Source organism: Cetorhinus maximus, chromosome 10 (assembly GCF_964194155.1).
Source record: "Cetorhinus maximus chromosome 10, sCetMax3.hap1.1, whole genome shotgun sequence".
Lineage (NCBI taxonomy): Eukaryota > Metazoa > Chordata > Chondrichthyes > Lamniformes > Cetorhinidae > Cetorhinus > Cetorhinus maximus.
Genome location: NC_135888.1, coordinates 15,478,814 through 15,505,465, shown reverse-complemented (window position 1 = coordinate 15,505,465; position 26,652 = coordinate 15,478,814). Strand labels below are relative to the sequence as shown.

Here is a 26,652-nt window from a genome sequence, read left to right as displayed (position 1 = left end):
AAATTGAGGTTTTGAAGATATTTCCTTATCATAAAGTTACTGTATAAATTACAAGCTGCTGTTGGTGTTGGTGTTATGTCAGTGTCACACTGTTGGTTCAGATCCAAAATAGTCCAAAGTAGGAATCCCATAGAGAAATCTCATAGATCCCATAGAGATCCATTATTTAACTGTAAAGCATTTATCTCTGTCCCATGTCCACCTTTGTGCTTTCATTGGCTCCGTTGCCTGTCCAATATGACAAACTGTAAGCACTATAATCATAGAATGATACAGCACAGAAGGAGGCCATTAGTTGCACCCCCCCTTTCTCCATCCCCTGTAAATTTTTGCCCTTCAAAGACTTAAGGCATATTTTAATCAATTCAGGATTAACACGATGAATTTGTTTTCTTCTTGCAATAATAAATAATCTGAAGCTTTAAAAATATGAAGAAAAGTAGGTACGAAAAATGACAAACAGGGCAATTAGGGACTGGGGACAAGGGGCAATTAGGGACTGGGGGTGGTGGATTGGGGACAGGGGGCAATTAGGGACTGGGGTGGTGGATTGGGGATGGGGGCAATTAGGGACTGGGGTGGTGGAGTGGGGACAGGGGGCAATTAGGGACTGGGGTGGTGGAGTGGGGACAGGGGGCCATTAGGTGGTATTTGTGGATTTCAAAATAGTGGAGAATACACAAAAAGCACAAATCTGAGTTTTGCAGGAGTTTGGGATGAATCCCTCTCCCCATTGTATCCCAGTGTGTCCATCAGCTGACGCTGCAGTACCGCTCCCGGCCACCAGGGGGCGCGATCGGCAGCGGATGTGTGGCCACTTCCCGGCATGCAACGGCCGGCCTCCCCCCGGAAGCAGATGATGGCGAGGTGCCCGGATGGCGGAATGAGTGTCCGGCTCAGCGCCGACATGATCAAACATTATGAAGCGCTGGATTTCCAGTTCTGCGACGAGGTTGGGAAGTACGAGAAGCTGGCGAAGATCGGGCAGGGCACCTTCGGGTGAGGCCGGTTTGGGGCCTGGTGGGTGGAGAGGGCGGAGACTGGAGACCCGGGGGTTCGGGGAGGGCGGATTGGGGACAGGGGGCAATTAGGGACTGGGGGGCGGTGGATTGGGGACGGGGCAATTAGGGACTGGGTGGTGGATTGGGGACAGGGGGCAATTAGGGACTGGGTGGTGGATTGGGGACAGGGGGCAATTAGGGACTAGGGGCGGTGGATTGGGGACAGGGGGCAATTAGGGACTGGGTGGTGGATTGGGGACAGGGGGCAATTAGGGACTGGGTGGTGGATTGGGGACAGGGGGCAATTAGGGACTAGGGGCGGTGGATTGGGGACAGGGGGCAATTAGGGACTGGGTGGTGGATTGGGGACAGGGGGCAATTAGGGACTAGGGGCGGTGGATTGGGGACAGGGGGCAATTAGGGACTGGGTGGTGGATTGGGGACAGGGGGCAATTAGGGACTGGGTGGTGGATTGGGGACGGGGGTAATTAGGGACTGGGGTGGTGGATTGGGGACAGGGGGCAATTAGGGACTAGGGGCGGTGGATTGGGGACAGGGGGCAATTAGGGACTCTGGGTGGTGGATTGGGGACGGGGCAATTAGGGACTGGGGGGCGGTGGATTGGGGACCAGGCAATTAGGGACTGGGGTGGTGGATTGGGGACCGGGCAATTAGGGACTGGGGGGTGGTGGATTGGGGACGGGGCAATTAGGGACTGGGGGGGCAGTGGATTGGGGACGGGGTAATAAGAGACTGTGGTGGTGGATTGGGGACGGGGCAATTAGGGACTGGGTGGTGGTGGATTGGGGACGGGGCAATAAGGGACTGCGGTGGTGGATTGGGGACGGGGCAATTAGGTACTGGGGGATGGTGGATTGGGGACGGGGCAATTAGGGACTGGGGGTGGTGGATTGGGGATGGGGCAATTAGGGACTCTGGGTGGTGGATTGGGGACAGGGAGCAATTAGGGACTCTGGGTGGTGGATTGGGGACAGGGCAATTAGGGACTCTGGGTGGTGGATTGGGGGTGGGGCAATTAGGGACTGGGGGATGGTGGATTGGGGACAGAGGGGGCAATTAGGGACTCTGGGTGGTGGATTGGGGACAGGGAGCAATTAGGGACTCTGGGTGGTGGATTGGGGACAGAGGGGGCAATTAAGGACTTTGGGTGGTGGATTGGGGGACTTTGGGGGCGATTAGGGACTGGGGGTGGTGGATTGTGGGAAGGGATCTGGGCCCCATCTGGGATGATACTGGGACCTGGTGGGTGTGGGGAACGGCCTAGGAGAGTTTGGGGAACCAAACAGGGGACCTATTGTGGATGGGGGCTGGGACAGCTCTCATCTCAGCTGAACTGAGCCTCCTGCATCTTTGAAACATCTTATATGGCCTCAGGACATCCCAAAGTGCTTTACAGCTAATGAATTGCTCCAGTGGCTTCTGTTGCTCCCCCTGTATCTGTTGATACAGATCTTGTACCTAAGTCAATTTGATCCACTCCAATCCCCTTATCTCCTTCTTAAAACCTGCATCTTTTACAAATTATTAACCCTAATAGCCCCTTAATGTGGCTCTATCAACTTTTGTTTGAAATTGCTCCTCTGAATTGCCTTGGGACAATTTGCCACATTAAAGGTGCTACATAAATGCAAGTTGTCTTTGACGGATGGAGTATAATGTCGGAAAATGTGAGGTTGTTGACATGAGTGGAAAGATTAGAAATGCGGAATATTATATAAATTGAGAGAGACCTCAGCATTCTGCAGTACAGAGAGATCTGGGTGGCCTTTTACATGAATAACAAAAAAATTGACGTGCAGATACAGCAGGTAATTAGGAAGGCAAATGGAATTTTGGCCTTTATTTCAAGGGGTTGGAGTATATAAGTAGCGAACTCTTATTACAGCTGTGCAGAGCATTGGTGAGCCGGCACCTACAGTACTGTGTAGAGTTTTGGTCTCCTTATTTATGGAGGTTTATACTTGCACTGGAGACAGTTCGGACAACGTTCATTAGGTTGATTGCTGGGATGAAGGGGTTGTTTTATGATGAAAGGTTGGAGCAGGTTGGACCTATGCTCGTTGGAGTTTAGAAGAAGAGGCGATATTAAAACTTAAGATTCTGAGGAGGCTTCTTAGGGTAGGTTCAAGGGAATTTTTCTTCTTAGGGAACCTAGAACTAGGAGTACCTTTTCAGAATGCAGAATTCCATTTAAGAGGGAGATGAGGGGGAATTTCTTGTCTCAGAGGGTTGTCAGTCTTTGGAATTCTCTACCTCAGAGAGCAGTGGAGGCTGGGTCATTGAATATATTCAAGGCTGAGTTAGATAGACAAGGGAGTCAAAGGTTATGAGTGTCAGGCAGGAAAGTGGAGTTGAGGCTACAATCAGACCAGCCACGATTTTTAAAAAAATTCATTCACAGGATGTGGGCTTCGCTGGCTGGGCCAGCATTTATTGCCCACCCCTAGTTGCCCTTGAGAAGATGGTGGTGATCTGCCGCCTTGAACTGCTTCATTTATTGAACGGCAGAGCTGGCTCAAGAGGCTGAATAGCCCGCTCCCTATTTATTATTATGGGTCACTTAGATATTTCCATCCAGCAGAATAAACAACAACCATATTGTCTTGTTGTTTGGCGGTGGGGGGGGTGGGGGGGGGGTGGGTTTGGTGGAAGCCTGAACCAGCCCCTGAATCTCTCCTAAAGTATGACTGTACCCTGAGCCTTTGGTTGAGTCTTCGTCCCCTTCACTCTAAAGAGTTGTGGTGAATGGTTGTTTTTCAGACTGAGGAGAAGTTTTTGCATTAGTGTTCCCCATGGATTGGTATTAGGACCACTGCTCTTTTTGATGTGAACTGAACTTGGGTATACAGGGCACAACTGCAAAGTTTGTAGATTACATGAAATTTGGGAATACAGTAAACAATTAGGAGGGCAGTAACAGAGCCCGAGGGAGACAGAGACTGATGAAGTGAGCAGACACGTGGCCGGTGAAATTTAATGCAAAAAGTGAGAGGTTCCATTTTGGTAGGCAGAAACCGTCTCCAGTGCCAGAAGGGAAACTAACCAGCGGGGTCATACTTAAGGTAATTGACAAAAGAACCAGGGATGACACAAAGGGAAAATTCAGTGATCTGAAGTGTATCGCCTGAATCGGCGGTGGAAGCAGATTCAATGGTTACCTTAAAAAGGGAATTGGATAAATACTTGAAGGGGAAGATTTGTAGGGTTAGAGGGAAGGAGAAGGGTTGTGAGACTAATTGGATTGCTCTTGAAAGAGCATGCGGAGGCATGCAACTTCCTATGGTAAATGAAAGCCTTGGAGGTGGTGGGGGGTGCATCCTAAAGTGGAATAGAAAATGTTGGAAGTGAACAAGTAACTATATGAGGAAATACAATTTTTTGGGTTTTGTCTCTTTATTGAACCTCTCATTGTTAGACCGCACATGCTAACTGGGATTTTTTCTCTGTTGCTGATGGACTTGTCTATTTTCAATATGTTCAGGTTTAATTTTAGGGATTGCCAACTAGCTCATGTAAATCAGTGGCAGGGAATGGGGGTTATATGGATTACTGGGGCTAGCGGCTATGGATTAATATATTTATGGGTGGATATATTTGGAAACAAATTGCTGTGATTGACTGGCTTGGGTATGTCTGACACTGTTTTTAAAATGTTTGATTGCTAAGTCCTATCTGATTATTAAAGGTGGTGTAAAACATCCATAAAAGGGGGGGGTGGGGAGAGGTCGGTCGAAGGGAGGTTTAGAAATCTACAGAGAAAATTGAAGGCGATAGAGCAGTATTGTGATTTGAGTAAAGGCACCCAGAGTTGGACAGGAAGGGCCAGGGAGTTTAAAGGTAATAGTGCATCAGCAAATAAGGTCCATGCAAAGTATAGTAGTGAAAACATAAAATTAAAGGCTCTTTATCTTAATGCACAAAGCATTTGGGACAAGGTAGATGAATTAACGGCACAAATAAAGAAAGATGGGTTTGATATAATGGCCATTATGGAGACTTGGTTGCAAGGTGACCAAGGTTGAGAAATAAATATTTTAGGGTATGCAGTGTTTTGATAAGACAGAATGGCAAAGAAGGACTGGCCCTGATAAAGGATGACATTAGGACAGAGAGAATCTTGGCTTAGAAGACCAGGATGTACAATCAGCATGGGTAGCAATTAGGAGTGACAAGGGTCAGCAAACACATTGGAGGGGAGTAGCTCACAGATTCCTTAACAGTAGCTATACCGTTGGACAGAACTAGAAATAATTGGAGCTTGTAACAGAACCAATGTTAGCATCGTGGGGGTACTTTAATCTTCATATAAACTGGACAAATCAAATTGACAAAGATGAGTTTGTTGAATGCTCTCTCAATAGCTTCCTAGAACGATATGTTGTGGAACCAACTAGAGACAAAGCTGTTTTTAGATCTAGTATTGTGTAAGGAGGAAGGGTTAGTTAGTAATCTCGTAGTAAAAGATTCTCTCGTGATCATAATACAATTGACTCCATGTTAAGTTTTAGAGCAACGTTCTTGAATTCAAAGCAAGGATCTTAAACTTAAACAAAGCCAACTACTTGGAAGGAGGGGAGTGATGGTTAAGGTTGATTGGGTAAATAGACTAAGAGGTATGGCAGTAAATAACCAGTGGGAAACATTTAAAGACTTACTTAGACTTAGTTCCTCTGGTTCCGTGTGGGACTATGGACAACAAATCTCTGCCGCTGGCCTCGGTCCATTGTAATCCCTTACGCTCCAGCCCAGGTGGTGTTCCACTCTTGAAAGCCCTCCTCAAATGTACTTCACCAGGTCATCTTTGGCTGGCCCTGTTGTCGTCTTTTGGTGGTGTCCATTTTACTGCCACTGTACGTACATCCGAGAGGCAAAATACTGTCCTTCCACTCTCAGTCACGATGTCCTACAGGCGTATCTGACCAGTTCTTTATAGCACCTCTTTGTTGGTTATGTTGTCTCTTCATCTCGAGTAGGCAGTGCTGGTGAAAAGTGTCCCAACTTATGTGGCACCTTTGCTATTTTCTTCCATGTCTCGCAGTCATAGTTTGCAGTTGGCACCACTATAGACACGTAGAATCACAGATTCATGGCCATGTTGATGGTGTTGGATGCCCACGCCGTGTGGAGCCACTGGTAGACCGATGCTACTTTGCTGATTCATGTGTGGATGTTGATCTCTATTTTGCCCTCCCTGGAAATGTTGCTCCCTAAATAGGGGAAGTGGTCGTCGTCTTCGATGTTCTGTTCCCCGATGGTGATGGAAGGACCTTGGCACTGCTCGTCTCAAGACTCTTGGTCATGTCTTGGAGCATGTGATTCTTTAACCAGCAAGGCAGTGTCGCCTGCGACATCCATGTCTGTCAGCTGGTGGTGTTGCCATGAGATGCCAAAGTCTGCATCCACCGTCACCTTCCTCATGATGAAATCAATAACCAAAAGGAATGGGGAGAGTATGCAACCCTGCCATACTCCCGATATAAGGCTTTTAAGATGTTAACATATCGCTGTGGGATGCCATACTCTCTTGCGATGTGCTGAGTGACTGCCAATGGATGTTATCCAAGTCTTCTTGAAATCAATGAAGTTGATAACAAGCTCCTTCTGATACTCGAGGCTCTGCTCTATGATGTTCCTGAGCGTAAAGATCTGTTCGCAGTATGACCTGCAACCCCAGAAACCTGCCTGTTCTTAATGAGGGGTACCGTCTACTTCTGCTTTCAAACTGTTGAGGAACATCGTACTGAAGACCTTGCCAGGTACTGACAGCAACGTTATTCCCATCCAGTTGCAGTCATTGAGGTTCCTTTTCTTTGGTAGCTTGACAATTACTCCTCGGCTCCAGTCCTCTGCAGTCCAGATCTTGTTAAACAGGCCCTTGAGCTCTGTTGTGCCGGTGTTCATGCCGTGTTTCAATAGCTGTGCTGGCATCTCGCCTATCCCAGGTGTCTTGCTGTTCTTCAGGCTCTTGATGGCTTTTTGGATCTCTGATCTAACAATTTGTCCCAGGTTGATGCACAGCTGTTGAGATGCGGTGTTGGCATCGAACTCAGACTCGGGGCTGGGCTCATTGAGGATCTCCCAGAAATGTTCCACCCACCTCGCCTCATTTGTCAATAGCATCCTGCCGTCCTTCCTTTGATTGGTAGAGTGCTGCTGCTTCTTGTACCAGTCAGTTCCTGTGCAGCATCTTGGATTGGCTCTGATTTGCTGCTGCTTGTGCCTCTCTGCTGTTTAACTCTATCCATTCTCGTTTTCCTCTCCTGCATTTCTTTTTCACAGCTTTGGCCAGTTTTCTATACTTCTCATCTTGTCTTTGTTCATTGTTCTTTTCCTGGTCCCTCTTGTACTTCACCAGCTTTCTTTCCTCAATCAACTTCCACATTGGGCCAATGATCCATTTTCTTTGTTGGTTCCTCTCCTTCGTCCAATGGTGACTTCTGTACTCTCTTTAATCCCTCTTTTGACAATTTCCCACTGTTCCTCAATATTGCCTGACTTCGTAAGTACTTTGAATCTGTTGGAGAGAGCCAGCCGGAAACTGATTGACGTGTCCTTGTCCTTTAGTTTCTCCATTGCAGGTGGCCTTTGTGACTTCGTGGCCTTCAGCTTCAGGTGAATCTTGCCTAACACAAGGTGGTGGTCCAATCCTACATACGTACCTGGATAGATGTGGACATCTTGTGGGGATGTCCTCCATCTGCTGCTGATGAATATATAGTCACTCTCATTCAGGAGACCTCCATGTCTTTTTGCCGCCGAAGCCAGTCCCAAGCCTGGTCGGTAAAGGAGGAGGGTTGGGCATGGGGCTAGCACCCTCTGGACAAAACCATCACTGCTACAGAAGCAGCCATTCCGGCAAACCCCGGCAAGAAAAGGACGACATTGAGAATGTACGTATGATGGGAGTGGATGAAAGTCAAAAAGAAGACTGATCCTTGACGAGCCCAGTCTTCAACACAAAAACCATCACCAGGATTGGCACCGGGAATGTCTGAACACACTTCCAGTGTTAGAAGATGTCCCAGGTGTTGCGAGAAATGAGAACCTATCGACTTGATATCTTCGTTACCAGCGAAATGGTAGGCAGGCCAAGGATAAATCAGCAGCGAGGGCACAACAATCCCGTACTCTGGGCAAGAAGAACACCACACCCATGGAGTTGACCTCATACTCAACAGATGTTTAGCACTATTGTTAGTGGGGTGGAAGCCAGTAGCCATCGCATCATCACCACCAGATTCCACACAAAAGTCACTGTTATGCAAGTTTGTGCACCAATAGAGGCAGGCACAGAGGAGGAGAAAGATACATTTTACCACCAATTGCAGGACACATTGGACGAGGTACCCAGCTGTGATATCAAGCACCTGATCAGTGACCTCAAAGCTAAGCTTGATGGCAACCGGCAAGGACTGAACAGTACAATTGGGCCTCATGGGTCAGCCAGCATGCTTAATGGAAATGATGAGTGCCTGCTGGCCTTCTGCAACAGCAAACATTTTTTTAAAAATTCAATGTTCAACAGAAATACACTCCATTAAAAACCAAAAACATGGTGAGAAAGATCCATATGCGGCTTACTGGGGAAGTTAAGGATAGTACACGATTAAAAGCAGCTTATAACTGTTGCAAAGGATTGGGGGTGTTTTAGAAACGAGCAAAAGGCAACGAAAAAGTTGATAACTGAAAAAGTAGAATGAGAGTAAATAAGCCAAGAACATTGAAACAGATTGTCAGAGCTTTTACAAGTATATAAAAAGCTGGAGGTTAGCTAAAGCAGATGTTGGTCCCTCAGAGGTAGAAACAGGAGAAATTATGGGGAATGAGGAAAGGGCAGAGACATTGAACAAATATTTTGTGTCTGTCTTCACAGTAGAAGACATGCTGCATACCAGGAATAGAGGAAAACCAAGGAGTTACTATGAGTGAAGAAGTTAAAGTAATTATTATCAACAGGGAAAATGTATTAGAGAAATTTAGGGAACTAAAAGTTGGCAAAGGCCCAGGACCTGATAGCCTACGTCATAGGGTTCTAAAAGAGGTAGCTGCAGAGACAGTGGATGCACTGGTTGCGGTTTTCCAAAATTCCCCAGATTCTAGAGTGGTCCCAGCAGGTTGGAAGTTTGAAAATGTAGCACCGTGATTCAGGAAAGGGGGGAGCGAGAAAACAGGGAACTACAGGCCAGTTAGCCTGACAATCACTGGGATCTATTATTAATGAAATCTTAATGCACTTAGAAAATCATAGTATGATCAGACAGAGTCAGTGAGGGTTTGCGAAAGAGAAATTGTGTTTGACAAATTTATTAGAGTTTTTTGGGGATGCAACTAGTACGGTAGATAAAGTTGGGGGGTGCCATAGAAGTAATATACTTGGGTTTCCAAAAGGTATTCAGTAAGATGCCAAGTGTTACACAAGATAAGGGTTCATGGAGTTGGGAGTAAGATATTAGCATGATTGGAGAATTGGTTAAAGGACAGGAAGCAAAGAATAGGGATAAATGGGGCATTTTTAAGCTGGCAGGCTGTAACTGATGGAGTGCTGCAGGGATCAGTGCTGGGACCTCAGCTATTTACGATCTATATTAGTGACTTGGATGAAGAGACTGAGAGTAACCTATCCAAATTTACTGAGGATACAAAGCAAGCTGGGAATGGAAGCTGTGAGGAGGATACAAGAGGCTGTAAAGAGATATGGACAAGTTAAGTGAGAGAGTGTGGCGTATAAAATGAGGAAGTGTGAGATTATTCTCTTTAACAATAATAGAAAAGCAGAATATTTTTTTAAAAGGTGTGAAAATGTTAAATGTTGTTCAGAGAGACTTAGGTGTGCTCAAACAAGGAACACAAGGTTACCATGGAGGGGCAGCAAACAATTAGGAAGGCATTTATTGCAAGGGGATTAGAGTACAAGAACAAAGAATTCTTCCTACAGTTATATAGAGCTTTGGTGAGACCCCACCTGGAGCACTGTGCATAGTTTTGGTCTCTGCACCTAAGGAAGGATATACTTGAAGGCAGTCTGGCAGAGGTTTACTAGATTGGTTCCTATGAGAGGCTGAGTAAATTGGATCTATTCTTTCAAGTTTAGAAGAATGAAAAGCGATCTCATTGAAACATACAAGATTCTGTCGGGGCTTGACAGTGCAGGCACAGAGATTGTTTCCCCGGCTGGGGGATCTGGAACACAGGGACACCGCGTCAGGAAAAGTGGATGATCATTTAAGATTGAGATAAGAAAATGTTTCTTCATGCAGAGGGTTGTTAATCTTTGGAATGCTCTAACCCAGAACACTGAGGATGCTCCATTGTTTGGCATATTCAAGGCTGGAATAGATGGGTTTTTGAGATATCAGGGAATCAAGGAATATGGGGAGCGGGCTGGGAAGTGCAATTGAGATAAAAGATCAGGCGTGACTGTACCTGTTTCTTATGTTCTTTATGTACGGTTGCTGCCCTTGCCCAGCAAACCTCCCTCAAATAACAATAAGAATATTCACCTGACTCATCTCGTTTAATCTTTGCAATGCACAGAATTGGCAGTAGTTGCCAATAAACCAGTGATTGCACTTCAAAAAGTATTTTATTGTGAAATCTTTGGGATGTCCTAAGGAAGCACAAAGCCTTGATGTGAAAGTTTTGTTAATCAGCTAGCTCATATTCAATGTCTCCATTGCAGATAGACACTTACATAACTATGGTGAACTTTCAAGAAATATTTCTGTGGCCATTAAATGACTGCATGAAGAAGAGTAGAAATGGGAAGACAACATTTTATTTTCTGTGATGCTTATAGCACTTAGCAGTTCTACATTGCAGTTCTGCTTAATTGATTTCAGGACCTATAAGTATACAAAAATGTTGACTATTGGAATTGCTTTACAAAATTGTGACTGCTCTGACCCATTTACATTACTATGGAATCGGATCATATTGTTCTGGGCTAATCTGTTGGCAGCTGGAACTTTTGGACTGAAGATGCTGTGATTGTTTTTACAGGGAGGTTTTTAAAGCACGGCATCGACAGACAGGCAAAAAAGTGGCTTTGAAGAAAGTCCTGATGGAAAATGAAAAGGAAGGGGTAAGTAGGGTTAAGTCAGCCTGGATATTAAAGTTAATTTTGTCTCCTCTGAAGGCTCAATGGTAGGTTGAGTAACAGGAGTGTGACATCCGCATATACAAAATCTACTGGTTTAAAGAGTAATAGGCTGTTCCTCAGGATTCAAGAATTTTTTGCAGAAAGCTGTCCTTTCCCTGCAGGCTATGGCTCATGTTGGCACACAACCATGGGCACTGACCTCCCTTGCTACTTCACCTAGGTCAGAGTCTGGGTTTTCTGTGGTGAGTCACTCACCTCCTGCTTCCCTGTAGTCTTTCCACCACCTTGAAGGCACGTCAAGAATGTGATGGAATACTCCCCACCTGCCTGCATAAGTGCAGCTTCAACACTCAAGAAACCTGACACCATCTAGGATACAGAGCCCAAATGACAGGCACTCCAGGCACCACCTGCTTCTGCCATTACCAGTGCAGTGCATTCCATCTACAAGCTGCATTACTGCAAGGTGCCATGGCTTCTTCAATCATGGATCCCAAACCTGTGATCCCTATCACCTAGAGGGGAAAGGACTGCAGATGCATGGGAGTATCACCATCTGCACATTTCCTTCCAAGTTGCATATGGTCTAACTTGGAATAATATTGCCAGTCCTTCATTGTTGCTGGATCAAAATCCAGGAACAAAAATTAAAATTGCTGGAAAAACTCAGCAGGTCTGACAGCATCTGTGGAAAGACAGAGTTAACGTTTCGAGTCCATATGACTCTTCTTCAGAACCGTTCTGGAGAAGAGTCGTACGGACTCGAAACGTAAACTCTGTCTTTCTCTCCAGCAATTTTTGTTTTTGTTTCAGATTTCCAGCATTCGCAGTATTTTGCTTTTACTAAAATCCAGGAACTCCCTAACAGGACAACCGTGTTACATTACATTACATTACACAGTGGTTCAAGAAGGTGGCTCACACACCTTCTCAAGGACAACTGGGGGTGGGCAATAATTGCTGGCCTTACCAGAGACGCCCATATCCCATTAACAAATATTAAACACAGAGGGCTGCTCTTGTGATATTGTCTAGCCAGTAGTCTTTTGCCAAGAGTAAAAATTCCAAGCCTTGACCTGAATGAATTGCATGCAAATCCTGCAGTCATCTCCACCTTCACCCTATCTAATGGACTAGGGGCTAGACATTGAGCTCTGTGAGGCCCAGTACAGCACCCGGCAGTCTTTTATCAATTGATCTCTGCATCCTGCTGCAGGGATTTTTGAGTATTGCTGAAAGAGACATGTCTAACCTTTTTGCCACGCACTCATCGGGACACTCGCAAGAATACCAATATAAGGGGAAAACTACAATTTATACAGTATGTGAAGAGAGTGCTGATTGGTTGGCAAGTGGCATTGCCGTGGAGGATGCACCGCTGATGGTGGCTGACAGTTAACTGCCAAGCAATGTTAGAAATTTAAACCAGGCAGCTTGACCCTAATTGGTCAAGGCATTGCCCTGAGGAATGAGTCAGCCAATGGCTGTCACTTATTTTGTTTAGCTGAAACAGGTGCAACATATGTACATGTCCTTCTGTCTGCAAAGAACGGGGCCCTGTGTATTAATATATATAACTTCCAGTACACGCAAATGCACCACATTGCAAACCCGACTTAAATTGGTTGTCAGCGTAATTTTTAGCACATTGAGGATTATTTAGCAAATGTTGTCCAATCACAATCACATCTGATGTTGGACACTGTGTTTTGAGTTTTACAAACACGGGCCGGTTGGGTGTGGCCATAGTAGCGCAAAACAGCTAGCTTCACCTTTCGCAGTAGCAACACGAGTGGTATTTGCCACGAACAGGATGCTGCCGTCAAATGGCTCGGACCCTATTTACAAGGTTGCCAATAAGACCAATCTTATAGCGTGTGGGACTGTAAAAATCTCAACGTGTAAATTGACCAACGAAGGTAATCTTGCGGTATACTGTGGTAGAGAACCCTCTGGCAGATTTCCGATATGTGGATGATATGTTTGCCGTATCTAAATACGCAGCTGTATGTAACAATTTCCTTATTTAATGGGCTCCATCCTGCGCTCAAATTCATCTATGAAATGGATCAGTCAAATTAACTCCCCTTCCTTGACTTACTAATTGAGAAATCTGCCAGGGAGTTCTCTATCATGGTCTAGTCAAGCCTACCTTCACTGGTCAATATACGCCTTACAGTTCCACATGCTATAAGATTGGTCATATCAGCAATCTTGTAAACAGGGCCCAAGCCATTTGTTCACCATGCAAACTTGATGCTGAAAGGCAAAGGCACTGTCTGGAAGATATAATAATTTTCCTAATGTCATTGGAATTTATTGTAAAGTAGAGTAATAGCGGGATTTATATCAATGGGTCTATATCTGTGTGTGTGAGATTTAATTGAATTAAAGGCAGCTGTCCTGAAGGCTTTGATGTATCAAAAGATAAGCCAGGTTTGAAATGTTAAGTAGATAGACATAGGTGTATTGGGAACATTTGCATTTTTAAATAAACCAGACTCCTTGAATTCAAAAGAGAGTGTGAAATGTTTCACTTAGCCAGGAGAAGTTAACAAACAGTGTGTATATTTTTCCCAAAGATTACTGGAAAAATTGGTACTATGAGAGATTTTTAATATTAGAGAGGCGAGGTCCAAAGTCATAGTGAAACAATGGGAATTTGCATTCAAAGGGGAAAATATGTATGAAGGAGCGAATGCTCTGTTTAAGGGTAGGCATTGTAAGGTCTAAAACGTGTGAAAAGCCTCCAGCATCTAAGCCCCAAGTTGCTGTCTACAAAGAACTGAACTTAAGAAAACTCACTTTGAATTGGATTGTTCAGGGTAACGTGTTTCTTTGCCTGGGTCTTTTAAAATCTATGTCTTACTGTTGCCTTAACAAAAGTGTAACTGGGAGTTGGATTAAGTAGGGATTTAGAAGTTATCATAGTAATTTGTGGATCTATGTATGTACTTAAAATCATTTATTTTATTAATAAAGGTTTAATTTAGTTTTGTGAAAAACCTATAAGACTCAGTGGTCTTATTAATACTGCATTCAAGGCACACATCTCAAAATTTATACAAATTGCAAAATAGTTGTGGCAGTTGTTTCAAGTTTCCCTTTTGGGATTTGAGCAGCTCTGCATTTACTATCGGCTGTGCTGTAACAGGCATCCTGCAGGATAATGGCTAACCTGATCAGTTCATTTTGTGCTGTATATCACGCAAACTCATGAACGAGCCTAAGGCCGTCACCTTCAGCCCTGAAAAGTGCCCAGCCTGCCTCAGATTACCCTGGAAGGACAAGGTATCTCAAAATTTTGAGCAACAGGTGAAGCTAACTGTTTCATTCTGCTACTATGCAGTAGCAACACAAATGGTATTCGCCACTAACTACCGCCAAGCCAAAAAGACATTCTGCCTATCTCACAAATGAGTAATGTGGTATATGAATTTCAGTGCCAGTGTGATGCTAGGTATGTAGGCCGTACATCCCAAAGTCTGGCAGATTGTATCAAACAACATGTCCCTTCCACTGTTCGCAACAGGCAGGGTACAGACCATACCCAACCAGCCCATTCTTGCAAAACTCAAAACACAGTGTCCAACCTTAGATGTGACTCCGCAGTTGGACAACATTTGTTAAATAATCCTCAGTGTGCTAAGAATTACGCTGACAACCAATTCAAGATTATCAGCCGGACTTGCAACGAGGTCCATTTGCGTGTACTGGAAGTCAGATATATTAATACACAGGGCCTTGTTCTTTGCAGATTTAAAGAACATTTACATACATTGCGCCTGTTTCAGCTAAAAAAGAAATAAGTGACAGCCATTATAATAAAGACAAAATACTGCGGATGCTGGAAACCTGAAACAAAAACAATAAGTGCTGGAAAAACTCAGCAGGTCTGACAGCATCTGTGGAGAGAAAGACAAAGTTAATATTTTGAGTCCATATGACTCTTCTTCAGAACTGTTCTGAAGAAGAGTCATATGGACTCAAAATGTTAACTCTGCCTTTCTCTCCACAGATGCTGTCAGACCTGCGAAGTGACAGCCATTCGCTGACTCATTCCTCAGGGCAACACCTTGACCAATTAGGGTCAAGCTGCCTGGTTTAAATTTCAAACAATGCTTGGCAGTTAAATGTCAGTCACGATCAGTGGCTCGTTCTCCATGGTAATGCCACTTGCCAACCAATCAGTGCTCTCTTCACATACAGTATAAATTGTAATTTTCCCTCCCTCATATTTGTAGTTTTCCCCCTTCTTTGGTATTCTTGCGAGTGCCCTGATGAGAAAAGTTTAGACATGTCTCTTTTTTTCAGCAATACCCAAGTTATGTACTACCAAACAACTATTTGCAGGGATTTTTATTTATTTTAATTAGACATCCCTCAGTTAATTTGTGATACATGAACTATTTTCCTGTGATTTGCTTTTTCTTACTATAGTGTATTGGCATCGGACCCCTCCTATGTGCTGCCTTTGATCACTAAGATGAGGTGGAAACATTTTCCTCATCCATGAATCTGCTTTCTTCTGTTCCTGGTTATAAATTAACATTTTGCGGTATAACAATTTGTGAGCTCTGTTAAGATATAGAAGTGTTTACACACAAGATTGTGATGCGAATAATTTTTTTAATCAAATGTTTCTGGTAGTTTCCCATCACGGCCCTGAGAGAGATAAAAATCCTACAACTGCTGAAGCATGAAAACGTGGTGAATCTGATTGAGATCTGTCGCACTAAAGGTGAGTTCACATCTCAAACTGCAAATCAGTCAGGAATATATTCACGTCATACGAACATACTTGCAGTTATAAGTCCAGGCACATCCTGTCCATACAGCTCAAAGACACATGTAATAGGTTGGCCTGATGGGACCATGCATTGGTGAGGGAAGTATCATTACATTTCTCCATCAGGAATAAAAAGAATAACTCCTTTCCCAACTCTACTGGCCATTCTTCAGCTACAAAGCTAGACAGTTGTTCTGACAGGCTCATCAAAAATGGGTGGCATGATAGCCAAAGAAATCTGGTCTTCCCCTGAAATCCACAGTGCTGCATTTTCCCAGTGAGCAGCAAGCACGGATGTTGTCTCTTTCTTTCATCATTATATGTATAATATATATATATCTATAAATAAATAATTGGGCTGAACACCTTACTGGCTTGGGAACAGTGTTTCGTATTCCAGCTTGCGACCTGAACTAATGGCAGTTGAGGAAGACTCCACAGAGGTTTTGGTTTTCTCCCAAATTGGAATTTGAGTATTGCTTAATAAAGAGAGGTGCTGTCTAAACTTTTCGCCTTGTTCTCATCAGGGCAGATCGCAAGATTACTAACAGTAAAGAGAACAACAATTTATGCTGCATTAGAAGAGAGTGTTGATTAGTTGGCAAGTGGACTCTGGTTGAGGCATTGCCATGGAGAATGCAGCAGGGAAACTGGAATTGCTTCACCTGCTGTCTCCTTGCTTGGCTTATAGTCTTTTTTGTTTTGGGCCTAACAAACGAAAGTGGGTGCTAGCACCCGGGATAGTGATAGTTAAAGGTGACAGTGATGTATATTTCTGTTTAATTTCTGCAGCCACGCAGTATAACCGCTACAAGGGCAGCATCTACCTGGTATTTGACTTCTGTGAGCATGACCTTGCTGGACTGCTCAGCAATGCCAACGTGAAGTTCACATTGGCAGAAATCAAGAAGGTGATGCAGATGTTACTGAACGGGCTCTACTACATTCACCGGAATAAGGTGAGAAGCAGTGAAATGGGATGACCTCGGTTGGTTTGATTTGTGTTTTGCTGGACAGGTGGGTTTTGGTTATAGTTGAGCCCACAATCTTGGTCACAGCTACATGGTTATCTGAGCACTGTAAAGATAAATACATTATGGTGGTTTACATGCTTCCTTGTACTTAAAAGGAATTGGAGCTCTGGTAAATGGGGATTATTTCAATCCTTTAGGGCGCTGCTTCTAATATTGACAATTAATCTAATACTGATTAAATGGTCTGAACCTTGTTGGCTGTTAGGTGCTTTGAGATGTCCTGAGGCAGTGGAAGGTGTTGTACAAGTGTCAGTTCTGTCTGCCTTGTAGCTGTGTGTGGCACCTTGAGTGCAAGGTTGCTACCACATTATTTTGTGACATTGCACTTCAGCATAATCAGGAGATGAAAGGGAGGGAGGAACTTAAAACAATTACAATAGGCAGGGAAAAGATACTAAGAAAACTGATAGAACTAAAAGCTGACAAGTCCCCAGGTCCAGATTGACTTTGTCCTTGAGTTTTTTTTATTCATTCATTTATTCATTCCCTAATTGCCCTTAAAAAGGTGGTGGTGAGCTGCCTTCTTGAACCGCTGCAGTCCTTGTGGTGTAGGTACATCCACAGTGCTGTTAGAGAGGGGGTTCCAGGATTTTGACCTAGCGACAGTGAAAGAACGGCAATATATTTCCAAGTCAGGATGGTGAGTGGCTTGGAAGGGAACTTCCAGGTGGTAGTGTTCCCATGTGCCTGCTGCATTTGTCCTTCTAGGTGATAGGGTTTGGAAGGTGCTGTCTAAGCAGCCTTGGTGAGTTGCTTTTTTTTAAAAATTCATTTATGGGATGTGGGCTTCGTTGGCTGGGCCAGCATTTATTGCATCTTATAAATGGTGTACACCGCTGCCACTGTGTGTTGGTGATGGAGGGACTGAATGTTTGTGGATTTGGTGCCAGTCAAGCGGGCTGCTTTATCCTGGATGGTGTCAAGCTTCTCAAGTATTGTTGGAGCTGCATTCATCCAGACAAGTGGAGATTATTCCATCACACTCCTGACTTGTGCCCTGTAAATGGTGGACAGACTTCGGGGAGTGAGGAGGTGAGTTACTTGCCACAGGATTCCCAGCCTCTGACCTGCTGTGTAGCCACAGTATTTATACGGTGAGTCCAGTCCTGGTCAATGGTAACCCCCCAGGATGTTGACAGTGGAGGATTCAGCAATGGTACTGCCATTGAAAGTTAAGGGGCGATGGTTAGATTCTCTCTTGTGGAGATGGTCATTGCCTGGCACTTGTGTGGGCCGAATGTTATTTGCCGCTTGGCAGCCCAAGCCTGGATATTGTCCAGGCCCTGCTGCATTTGGACATGTAATCTTTAAAAAAGTGGCTACTGAGATAGTAGATGCATTGGTTTTAGTTTTCCAAAATTCCCTTGGTTCTGGAAAGGTCCCATCAGATTGGGAAATAGTGAATGTAACTCCTATATTAAAGAAAGGAGGGAGACAAAAAACAGGAAACTACAGGCCAGTTAGCTTAAAATCTGTCGTAGGGACATTGCTGGAATCTATTATTAAGAAGGTTATAACGGGCCACATAGAAAATCAGTGGTTTATATATTAGCATGGATAGAGGATTAGTTAGCTAAGAGGAAACAGGGTAGACATAAATGGGGCATTTTTGGGTTGGCAAGATATGACTAGTGGAGTGGGATCAGTGCTGGGGCCTCAACTATTTACAATTTATATCAATGACTTGGATGAAGGAACTGAATGTATAGTTGCTAAATTTGCTGATGACACAAAGATAAGTAGGAAAGTAAGTTGTGAAGAGGACATGAGTCTGCAAATAGGCATAGATAGGTTAAGTGCATGGGCAAAGATTTGGCAGATGGAGTATAATATGGGAAAATGTGAACTTGTCCACTTTGGCAGGAAGAATAGAAAAGCAGCATATTATTTAATTGGAGAGTGATTGATGAACTCCAAGATACAGAGAGATCTGGATATCCTGGTACATGAATCACAAAACATTAATATGCAGGTGATTAGGAAGGCAAATGGAATGTTGTTGTTTATTGCAAGGGGAATGGAATATGAAATTAGGGATGTTTTACTACAGTTGTATAGGGCATTGGTGAGACCACATCTAGTGTACTGTATACAGTTTGGTCTTATTTAAGAAAGGATATAAATGTGTTAGAAGCAGTACAGAGAAGGTTCACTTGACTGATACCTGGGACAGGGAGGTTATCTTATGAGGAAAGGTTGGAAAGGCTGGGCCTGTATCCATTGGAGTTTGGAAGATTGAGAGGAGATCTTATCGAAGCATATAAGATCCTGAAGGGTCTTAGGGTAGATGCTGAAAGGATGCTTCCCTTTGTGGGAGAGACTAGAACTAGGGGACACAGTTTAAAAATAAGGGGTCTCCCATTTAAGATGGAGATGAGAAGAATTTTTTTCTCTTGAGGGTTGTGAAACTTTGGAACTTTCTTTCCAGGGGAATGGTGAAGGCAGGGTCATTGAATATTTTTAACACAGAGGTAGATAGATTCTTGACTAACAGGAGAGTTAAAGGTTATTGGGAAGAATGTGGAGTTGAGGCCACAATCAGATCAGCCATAATCTTATCGAATGGCAGAGCAGGCTCGAGGAGCCAAATGGCTTACTCCTCCTAATTCATATGTTCATATGTAACGCATCTTAAAGGTGTTGGGTAAATGCAAGTCTTTATGTCTTCAGGCAAATTCTGTAACACACTACGCAACATTATTGAGCTACAAAGGGCTCAGTATTTTGAATGTGAGCCTCAGGATGAACTGCAAAGGAATTTCTGCTCGGGATCCTGTCTTTGGAGAAATAAATAGTAGTGTAAACTACTCTGATACCATTTGCTTTATGCTGATTTTTTTTCCAGATCTTGCATCGAGATATGAAAGCAGCTAACGTCCTTATCACTCGGGATGGTGTGCTGAAATTGGCTGACTTTGGTCTAGCTCGAGCATTTAGCCTGGCCAAGAATAGCCAGCCGAACCGCTATACCAACAGGGTGGTGACACTGTGGTATCGACCACCGGAGCTGCTGCTAGGTAGGTTATCTCAAACTCTACTGTACATGACCAGCTTGGCAGAATTTACCAATTGTGATAGTGAACCCCACCTGCCCTTAGGGTTTACAGGTGAATATTTGAGGGGTTTGGGGTGGAATATTGCTGTGGAACCTCATACGTCCCAGGTTCTCTTCCTCCCACAGCCTATAGGTTTTAAAAACTGAACTTTAGTGTCACCTAGTCATAATAACTGACTTTAACTTGTCATCAACTCATTTCAGTCTTAGTTCCCCGCCCCCTCCCCTCCCCCCAAACCAGTTCTGAATAAATAAACTAATTTGTCTCTTCCCATCTCAAATGACTGTGTTAAAGGACTATCCCCATCATGACAAAAGTTTAATAAACCTTTGTTTAAGAGTAAATACAATAACAAGAATTGTGTTGAAAATGTCAGTGTGTCACTTGTGTAATGTGGGCATCATGTGTGGCTCGTCTCCCTGTTCCAACACATGACTGAGGACTGTTCCATGACAGGCTGTTCAGAATCAGAGCCGACACGTCCGTATTTTAAAGGACACAAATGTTTGGCAGTGTGCTGAATATTTAGGGCTTATGTAGTTTCCATGAAAGGTGCAAATACTGATTGAGAAGCAGAATTTGAAGGTGCTCAGCCTCTTGTGGCTAGGAGAGATCGCTATCAAGTGGGAACTTTTCATCTTTTCTCTCTAGTTTTCTCGTTCTTGGAGGAGTTGACTCTGCTGGGACACAGTGCTGGAGGATGGTTTCTCACTGCTTGAGAAAGGGTGATAGAGCCAGAAACCTTCATTGCGTTTAAAAAGGGCTTAGGTGTATGAAGTGCTGTAACTTACAAGGCTGTGGACCAAGAGTTGGAAAGTGGGAATGGGTTGGATAACACTTTTTTAGGCTGGCGTATAGTTGATGGGTTCTATGATTCTGGTTGCTTTCTGATGCCAGGCCCAAATGGCATTGTGCAAACAAGCCAAGAATAAAGAAAGAACGTTAAATCACTATGGATTTTAGGTTAGCTATCCTGTAATTACCCATTTGAATTGCATCCTCTTTTTGTGAATATTTGAAGTAGGATTATAATTCTCGAGCTAGGTGCCACGGTATTTATGGAGGCCTGGAATATATCTTCTATTGTTTTGCTGGTTTTGCCTTGTCCCTGGACATTCCAGGGTGTACCCCCACCTGATCCATGAACTAGGAGGACATATAATGCTTACAGCTTCAGTATAACATATTCCTGGCAAACTTTGTGTTATCGATTTGCTTAGCTGCCTTTGCAGTGATGGAATACCACGTGATATAGTATTAAATCTCATCCCTCCCACCCTAACCTGTACTCTGAACCAGTCTAACCAGGGGAGTAGTGGTGGAAGCATATATTTGGCTTCAGTGCCCCCTGTCAAAGGAAGAGATAACTGAGTCAGGGTGGTAGTATTTAATGATTCCAATGAGAAGTGTACATGTTTGTCTGTTGGATGAAGATAGAATTGGGCTGAGCTGTGATATCCGATTGGTCTGATGGCATTCATCGTGTGGGTTTGCATGTGAGGACAATCGCCCGGGTGAGGTAAGAGGCTAGGGATCTTACCTCAGTACCTTCGAGTGGATAATAGAAGACTAGGGAGTACAACAGTCCTGCAAGTTGTGCCCTGCTTCATCATTAGTAATATTATTTGTTTACCTTTGTCCCCACAGGTGAGCGAGATTATGGACCACCCATAGATTTGTGGGGAGCTGGGTGCATCATGGCTGAGATGTGGACTCGGAGTCCTATAATGCAGGGTAACACAGAACAACATCAGTTAACCCTGATCAGTCAGCTCTGTGGCTCTATCACAGCGGAGGTAAGGCCAGCTGGTTCTATGTTGACAGGTGAGGCTTAACCTCGCCTATTGCGAACAGCAGAATGGGCATGTTGTTTGATACAATCTGCCAGTCATTGGGACATACGGCCTACATACCTAGCATCACACTGGCACTGAAATTCATAAACAACATTACTCATATGTGTGATAAACAGAATGTCTTTTTGGCTTGATGGCAGCATCCTGTTAGTGGCAAATACCACTTGTGTTGCTACTGCAAGAGATGAAGCTAGCTGTTTCACACTGCTACTATGACCATACCTAACCAGCCCGTGCTTACAAAACTCAAAACACAATGTCTAACATCAGGTGTGATTCTGCAATTGGACGACATTTGCTAAATAATCCTCAGTGTGCTAAACATTACGCTGACTACCAATTTAAGATTGTCAGCTGGGCTCGCAGTGTGGCACATTTGCGTATATTGGCAATGACATATACTAATACACAGGGCCCGGTTTTTTGTAGACAATTTCAAACAATGTTTGGCAATTAACTGTTAGTCACCATCAACTGGTGCATTCCCCATGGCAATACCTCTACCAATCAGAGTCCACTTGCCAACCAATCAGCACTCTCTTCTCACAGTATAAATCTTGTCTCCCTCAGATTTGTATTCTTGCACAATGTCTTGATGAGCGTAATACAAAAACCTTCGCTAAAAATATCTCTTTTCAGCAATATATGACTCTATGATTTGAGAGGAAAGAATTTAGCGATTGGGTAATAGTTTACAAAGACAGAGGTTTTATGGGGTTTTTTTTGCTTTTGAGGGTTGATGATGGTAAATTTGAAGGGGAGGGTCCAGTTCACTATAAGCTAACATGACCAGGAAAGGCAGTTGGGTGGTCAGTCTTTGATGAAAATTGATTTGAGACCAGGGGATGGGTCTAAAGGAGAAGATGAGCTCTGATGGCATGAGAAGAGAAACTAGTGAAAGAGGTGAATTCAGGGCTACAGGTTGGGGAGATTTGACTTGGGCAATGGGAAGTGAGGGGATATGGCAGAGGCAGCAGAATGTGTGTAGTCTCAATCACAATGCATGAAAATCTGAGATCCTTGCACTTGTTTGAGATGAGGGTGAGGGGAGAGAGGCGAAGGGACACTTCATAGAAGAAAAAAAGATGCTGGGAATAATCTTCGCATTCCAGATGATCCTAGAGCAGTAAGAAATTTTGGGGTATAGTAGCTTAGTGGACCGGTAATCTGGAGTCCTGGACTACTGATCTGGAGACATGAGTTGAAATTCCACCATGGCAATTGGGGAATCTAAATTCAGTTAATTAAATAAATCTGGAATAAAAAGCTACTATCAGTAATGGTGACCATGAAACTATGAGATTGTTGTTTTAAAAAAAAACTATTTGGTTCACTAATGTTATTTAGGCAAAGGTCTTGTGGCACAGTGGGTAGCATTCCTGCCTTTGGGCCAGAAGCTCTGAGTTCCACTTCAGGACTTAATGGCCAAGGAAGGTGCATCCATAACATGGCCAAACATGTTTTTTTTATCAGTCTGCAAACCCTTCCAATACACCTGATGGCCGGTGGTAAGAGTGAGAGTTTCCTGGTCAGCCATACCGCAGAAGGCAACGGCAAACCACTGCACCCTCTTAGGGCATAGTAACTGAAGGAGGAGGAGGAATGTCCTTTAGGAAAGGAAACCTGCTGTGGTTGACTTTTAACTGTCCTCTGAAATGGCCTAGCAAGCTATGTAGTTGTATTCAAGGTGGTCACTTCTTGAAGGCAATAAATGCTGGCCTTACCAATGTCACCCACATCCCATGAATGAAGTAAAAAATTGGCAGAGGAGCAAATAATATTTTTGGACAGTGAGTCATTTGAGATATGCCATGTGGTAAGTGCATTGAAAATGTGATGATGAATCACAGGGAAAATGACTTGTCTCATATATTAAATTGAGCAATTTCAACATTTCCTGTTTTAATCTCGGATTTCCAACATTTTCTAGTTTAGTGTGTTCCACATCTTATAAAATTGTGTTCTGGGAGTTTTACTGGTCACTTGGGGATCACTTTCCATGATTTTGCCAATTTCTTTACAAAAATAGCAAACCCATGGCTGTAACTCTATTTTTGTGCAGTCTCTCATTAGATATTAATAAAATATTGACAAAAGCAAATCTTGCATTTTTAATGAAAATGAAACTTTGCTTGGTTTCAGGTTTGGCCTAATGTTGAAAAGTATGAACTCTACCAAAAACTGGAACTGCCCAAAGGTCAGAAGCGAAAGGTCAAAGACCGGCTGAAGGCTTATGTAAAAGACCCTTACGCACTGGACCTCATTGACAAGCTGCTTGTCCTCGACCCTGCCCAGAGGATTGACAGTGATGATGCACTGAACCATGATTTCTTCTGGACTGACCCCATGCCTTCTGACCTCAAAAATATGCTCTCGACGCACAACCAGTCAATGTTTGAATACTTGGCTCCTCCCAGGAGGCGAGCTAGTCACATGCCTCAGCAATCAACCACTCAGAACAAGAATCCTGCTGCTGCCAACCAGACAGAGTTTGATCGAGTGTTCTGAATGTGTTTAAGGAGGTAATGGATCAAAGAGACGGGTTATTTTATTTATATGATGGTGCCATATTTGAGGTCTTATGATTGAAAAATATTGAACAGTCTACACGTTAATTGTGCCTAGTATCGATCGGATATTGATTCCTTGACAGAGGTGATACTTCAGAAACCAAGAGCTGAACTGAGGGTCCAGAAGTGAAATCCTGAGGTTCTATTGGGTTAACCTTAGGTTAATTTTCGTTTTTCCCCAGGGATCTTGAACATCAGTTTAGAATTGTTGTAGAGCTCTTTGTTCATAGCCTGCAGTCGTTTCATCATTGTCTGATTGCTGAATTATCTTCATGTTAGTAGCTTGGGCAGTATGGGTGGCTCAGTGTATGGGCCAGCAGTGGAGTGTGTGGGTTTGTTCCTTGATCTGCACGGAGTGAGTTGCCTGCCTGTTGAGACCTGATAGTGCTCCACAGGGAGGGAGGGAGGGAAGCAGTAGATTGTGACTAGCTTGCCCCTTGTACCAGTCGTGAGATACTGGGACCTTGGGGAAGGTTATGATTTATATTCATTTAATTTTACTGAGGATCGGGCAGTCAGATCTTTGAATGCTAAGACGATTGCTTTTAAAAGATGTGTATCTTTACAATAAATCATTTGAAAACTTTATTCATAAATACATTCACGTTGAAGTACCACAGCATCATTTATCAGTGAGAGCATCTTGATGGGGATATGGTTGTGTTTCCCTAAAACCAAAATAGCCAGAAATTTGCTACTCTTTAAGGGATTGATACTGTCAGCAGGGTTGTGCTATACATTTGTTGAAGGTTTTTAAAAAATATATATATATTTTTAATTATAGTAAAACGTGTTTCTCACAGGGCAGCTGATATTTCAGACAGGTTTGCAGTTACTGCCATTTTGTGATGCATTTCATTTGTCATGAAGGATTTCTGATTTCCTGTTCTATTGTTGCCTTGTTTCTGATAGTCTGTCCACCAGTCTGCCTGTAGCTGCATTACGGTGAACTGAGTAGATTGAGTTTGTTCTTTCAAGTTGCATCTTTAATTTCAACCTCAATGTTTTGAGAAACGCAGTCCCTTCTCCTTCCACCCCAAGCGGTCTCTCTGTCTCTCTTCCCTCAAACAATCCACCTCCCCCCCCCCCCCCCCCCCCCCCCCGCCCGCCTCCCTGGATGATCCACGCCTCCCCGGATGATCCAGCGGTGCTTACCTTGCTGGGTCATGTGATCAAAAGGATCTTTTATTCCCCCCAACACCACACCACCCGCTTATGCAAGTGCATCAGTTGGCAGATTGTTCTTCATAGTCTGGCCAACAGTATTGCACACTGTAGACTGCAATGGGGAGACCTCATTTACGTGCTTTTGAATTGGTGCATTTGGAGACCAGTGTTGTTGGCCAACCTGTTTTAATAAAACAGAAAGCTTGCTTAAGTAATCCCTTCATTGCAATTTCACTAATCATCCAGACTTCTGTTAATGTCAGGAGATCAAATTGCCCACTGGCAGTATAAAATATTACTTTGTTATCATTGGTACTGCAAGTATTTTGCCTCTGGATACATTTTACACTGCAGTGTTGGAATATCAATTAAGATTCAGCTCTGAGGGGGTTTAGGAAACACAGTTAAGGTGCAATTCTTCAATATAAGCAATTTCAGTGAAAAGATTCTGTTACATTGTGCAGTGCAAGATTAGTGCATATGCAAAACGTTTAACATTTTGTGATAAAGTACATCAGTGTTGATTATGAATTCTACCTTGTTGCAGATTTTTAAATAAACTGTTGTAAAAGAGCCCTGCTTTTCCGCTCTTCTATTTGTATCGTATGAGGTCCATAGCTGTCTTATTGAGTGGCCTTTGTTTTTATTCAATGTCACAATATTTTGCTTATTTTATGTCTATTTATTTTGGTAAATTTTTTTTTTAAATCTTATTTTCCTGTTCAGAATTGTTCCATCCTGACACATTCTCTAGCAAGTACCCATTGCTTCAGCCAATTTCTTATCCATTTTGCAAGATTTACCCTGAATCAGCCATAGCTTTGAGTTTAATAGCCTATCATGCTGCAAAGCGCTTTGGGACATAAAAGGCATTATTTTTATTTGTTCAGACGATGTGGATGTCGCTGGCCAGGCCAGCATTTATTGCCCATCCCTAATTGCCCTTGAGCGGAGGGTGGTGAGCTGCCTTCTTGCATTACAGAAATGCAAGTTGATTCTTTCTTTTATGTTGGATATCTTTTCCAAATCAATGTTACAACATGTAGGGATTTTCACTAT

The 26,652-nt window shown here is 43.6% G+C and overlaps 1 protein-coding gene across 2 annotated transcripts; it reads left to right on the top strand.

The window, feature by feature from the left end:
• Positions 1-844: 844 nt before the first annotated feature.
• cdk9 (cyclin-dependent kinase 9 (CDC2-related kinase)) lies at positions 845-26,166 on the top strand. Of its 2 annotated transcripts, none has more exons than XM_078550037.1 (7): positions 845-952; positions 11,022-11,103; positions 15,772-15,862; positions 16,703-16,869; positions 19,790-19,961; positions 21,648-21,796; positions 23,999-26,166. In XM_078550037.1, exons 1-7 carry the CDS (start codon positions 921-923, stop codon positions 24,362-24,364), a joined length of 1,059 nt encoding a protein of 352 aa, XP_078406163.1. In that variant the 5' UTR covers positions 845-920; the 3' UTR covers positions 24,365-26,166. The 2 variants fall into 2 exon arrangements, with proteins under 2 accessions (XP_078406163.1, XP_078406162.1); XM_078550036.1 differs by having other exon boundaries at positions 854-999.
• The last annotated feature ends 486 nt before the right edge of the window (positions 26,167-26,652 follow it).

Excerpts from the sequence above, each read along its gene's own strand:
- cdk9 (XM_078550036.1), top strand. The coding sequence starts at position 857 with ATGATGGCGAGGTGCCCGGATGGCGGAATGAGTGTCCGGCTCAGCGCC. Across the intron at positions 1,000-11,021 it reads ATCGGGCAGGGCACCTTCGG|GGAGGTTTTTAAAGCACGGC; the intron begins GTGAGGCCGGTT and ends TTGTTTTTACAG. Across the intron at positions 19,962-21,647 it reads ACCACCGGAGCTGCTGCTAG|GTGAGCGAGATTATGGACCA; the intron begins GTAGGTTATCTC and ends TTGTCCCCACAG.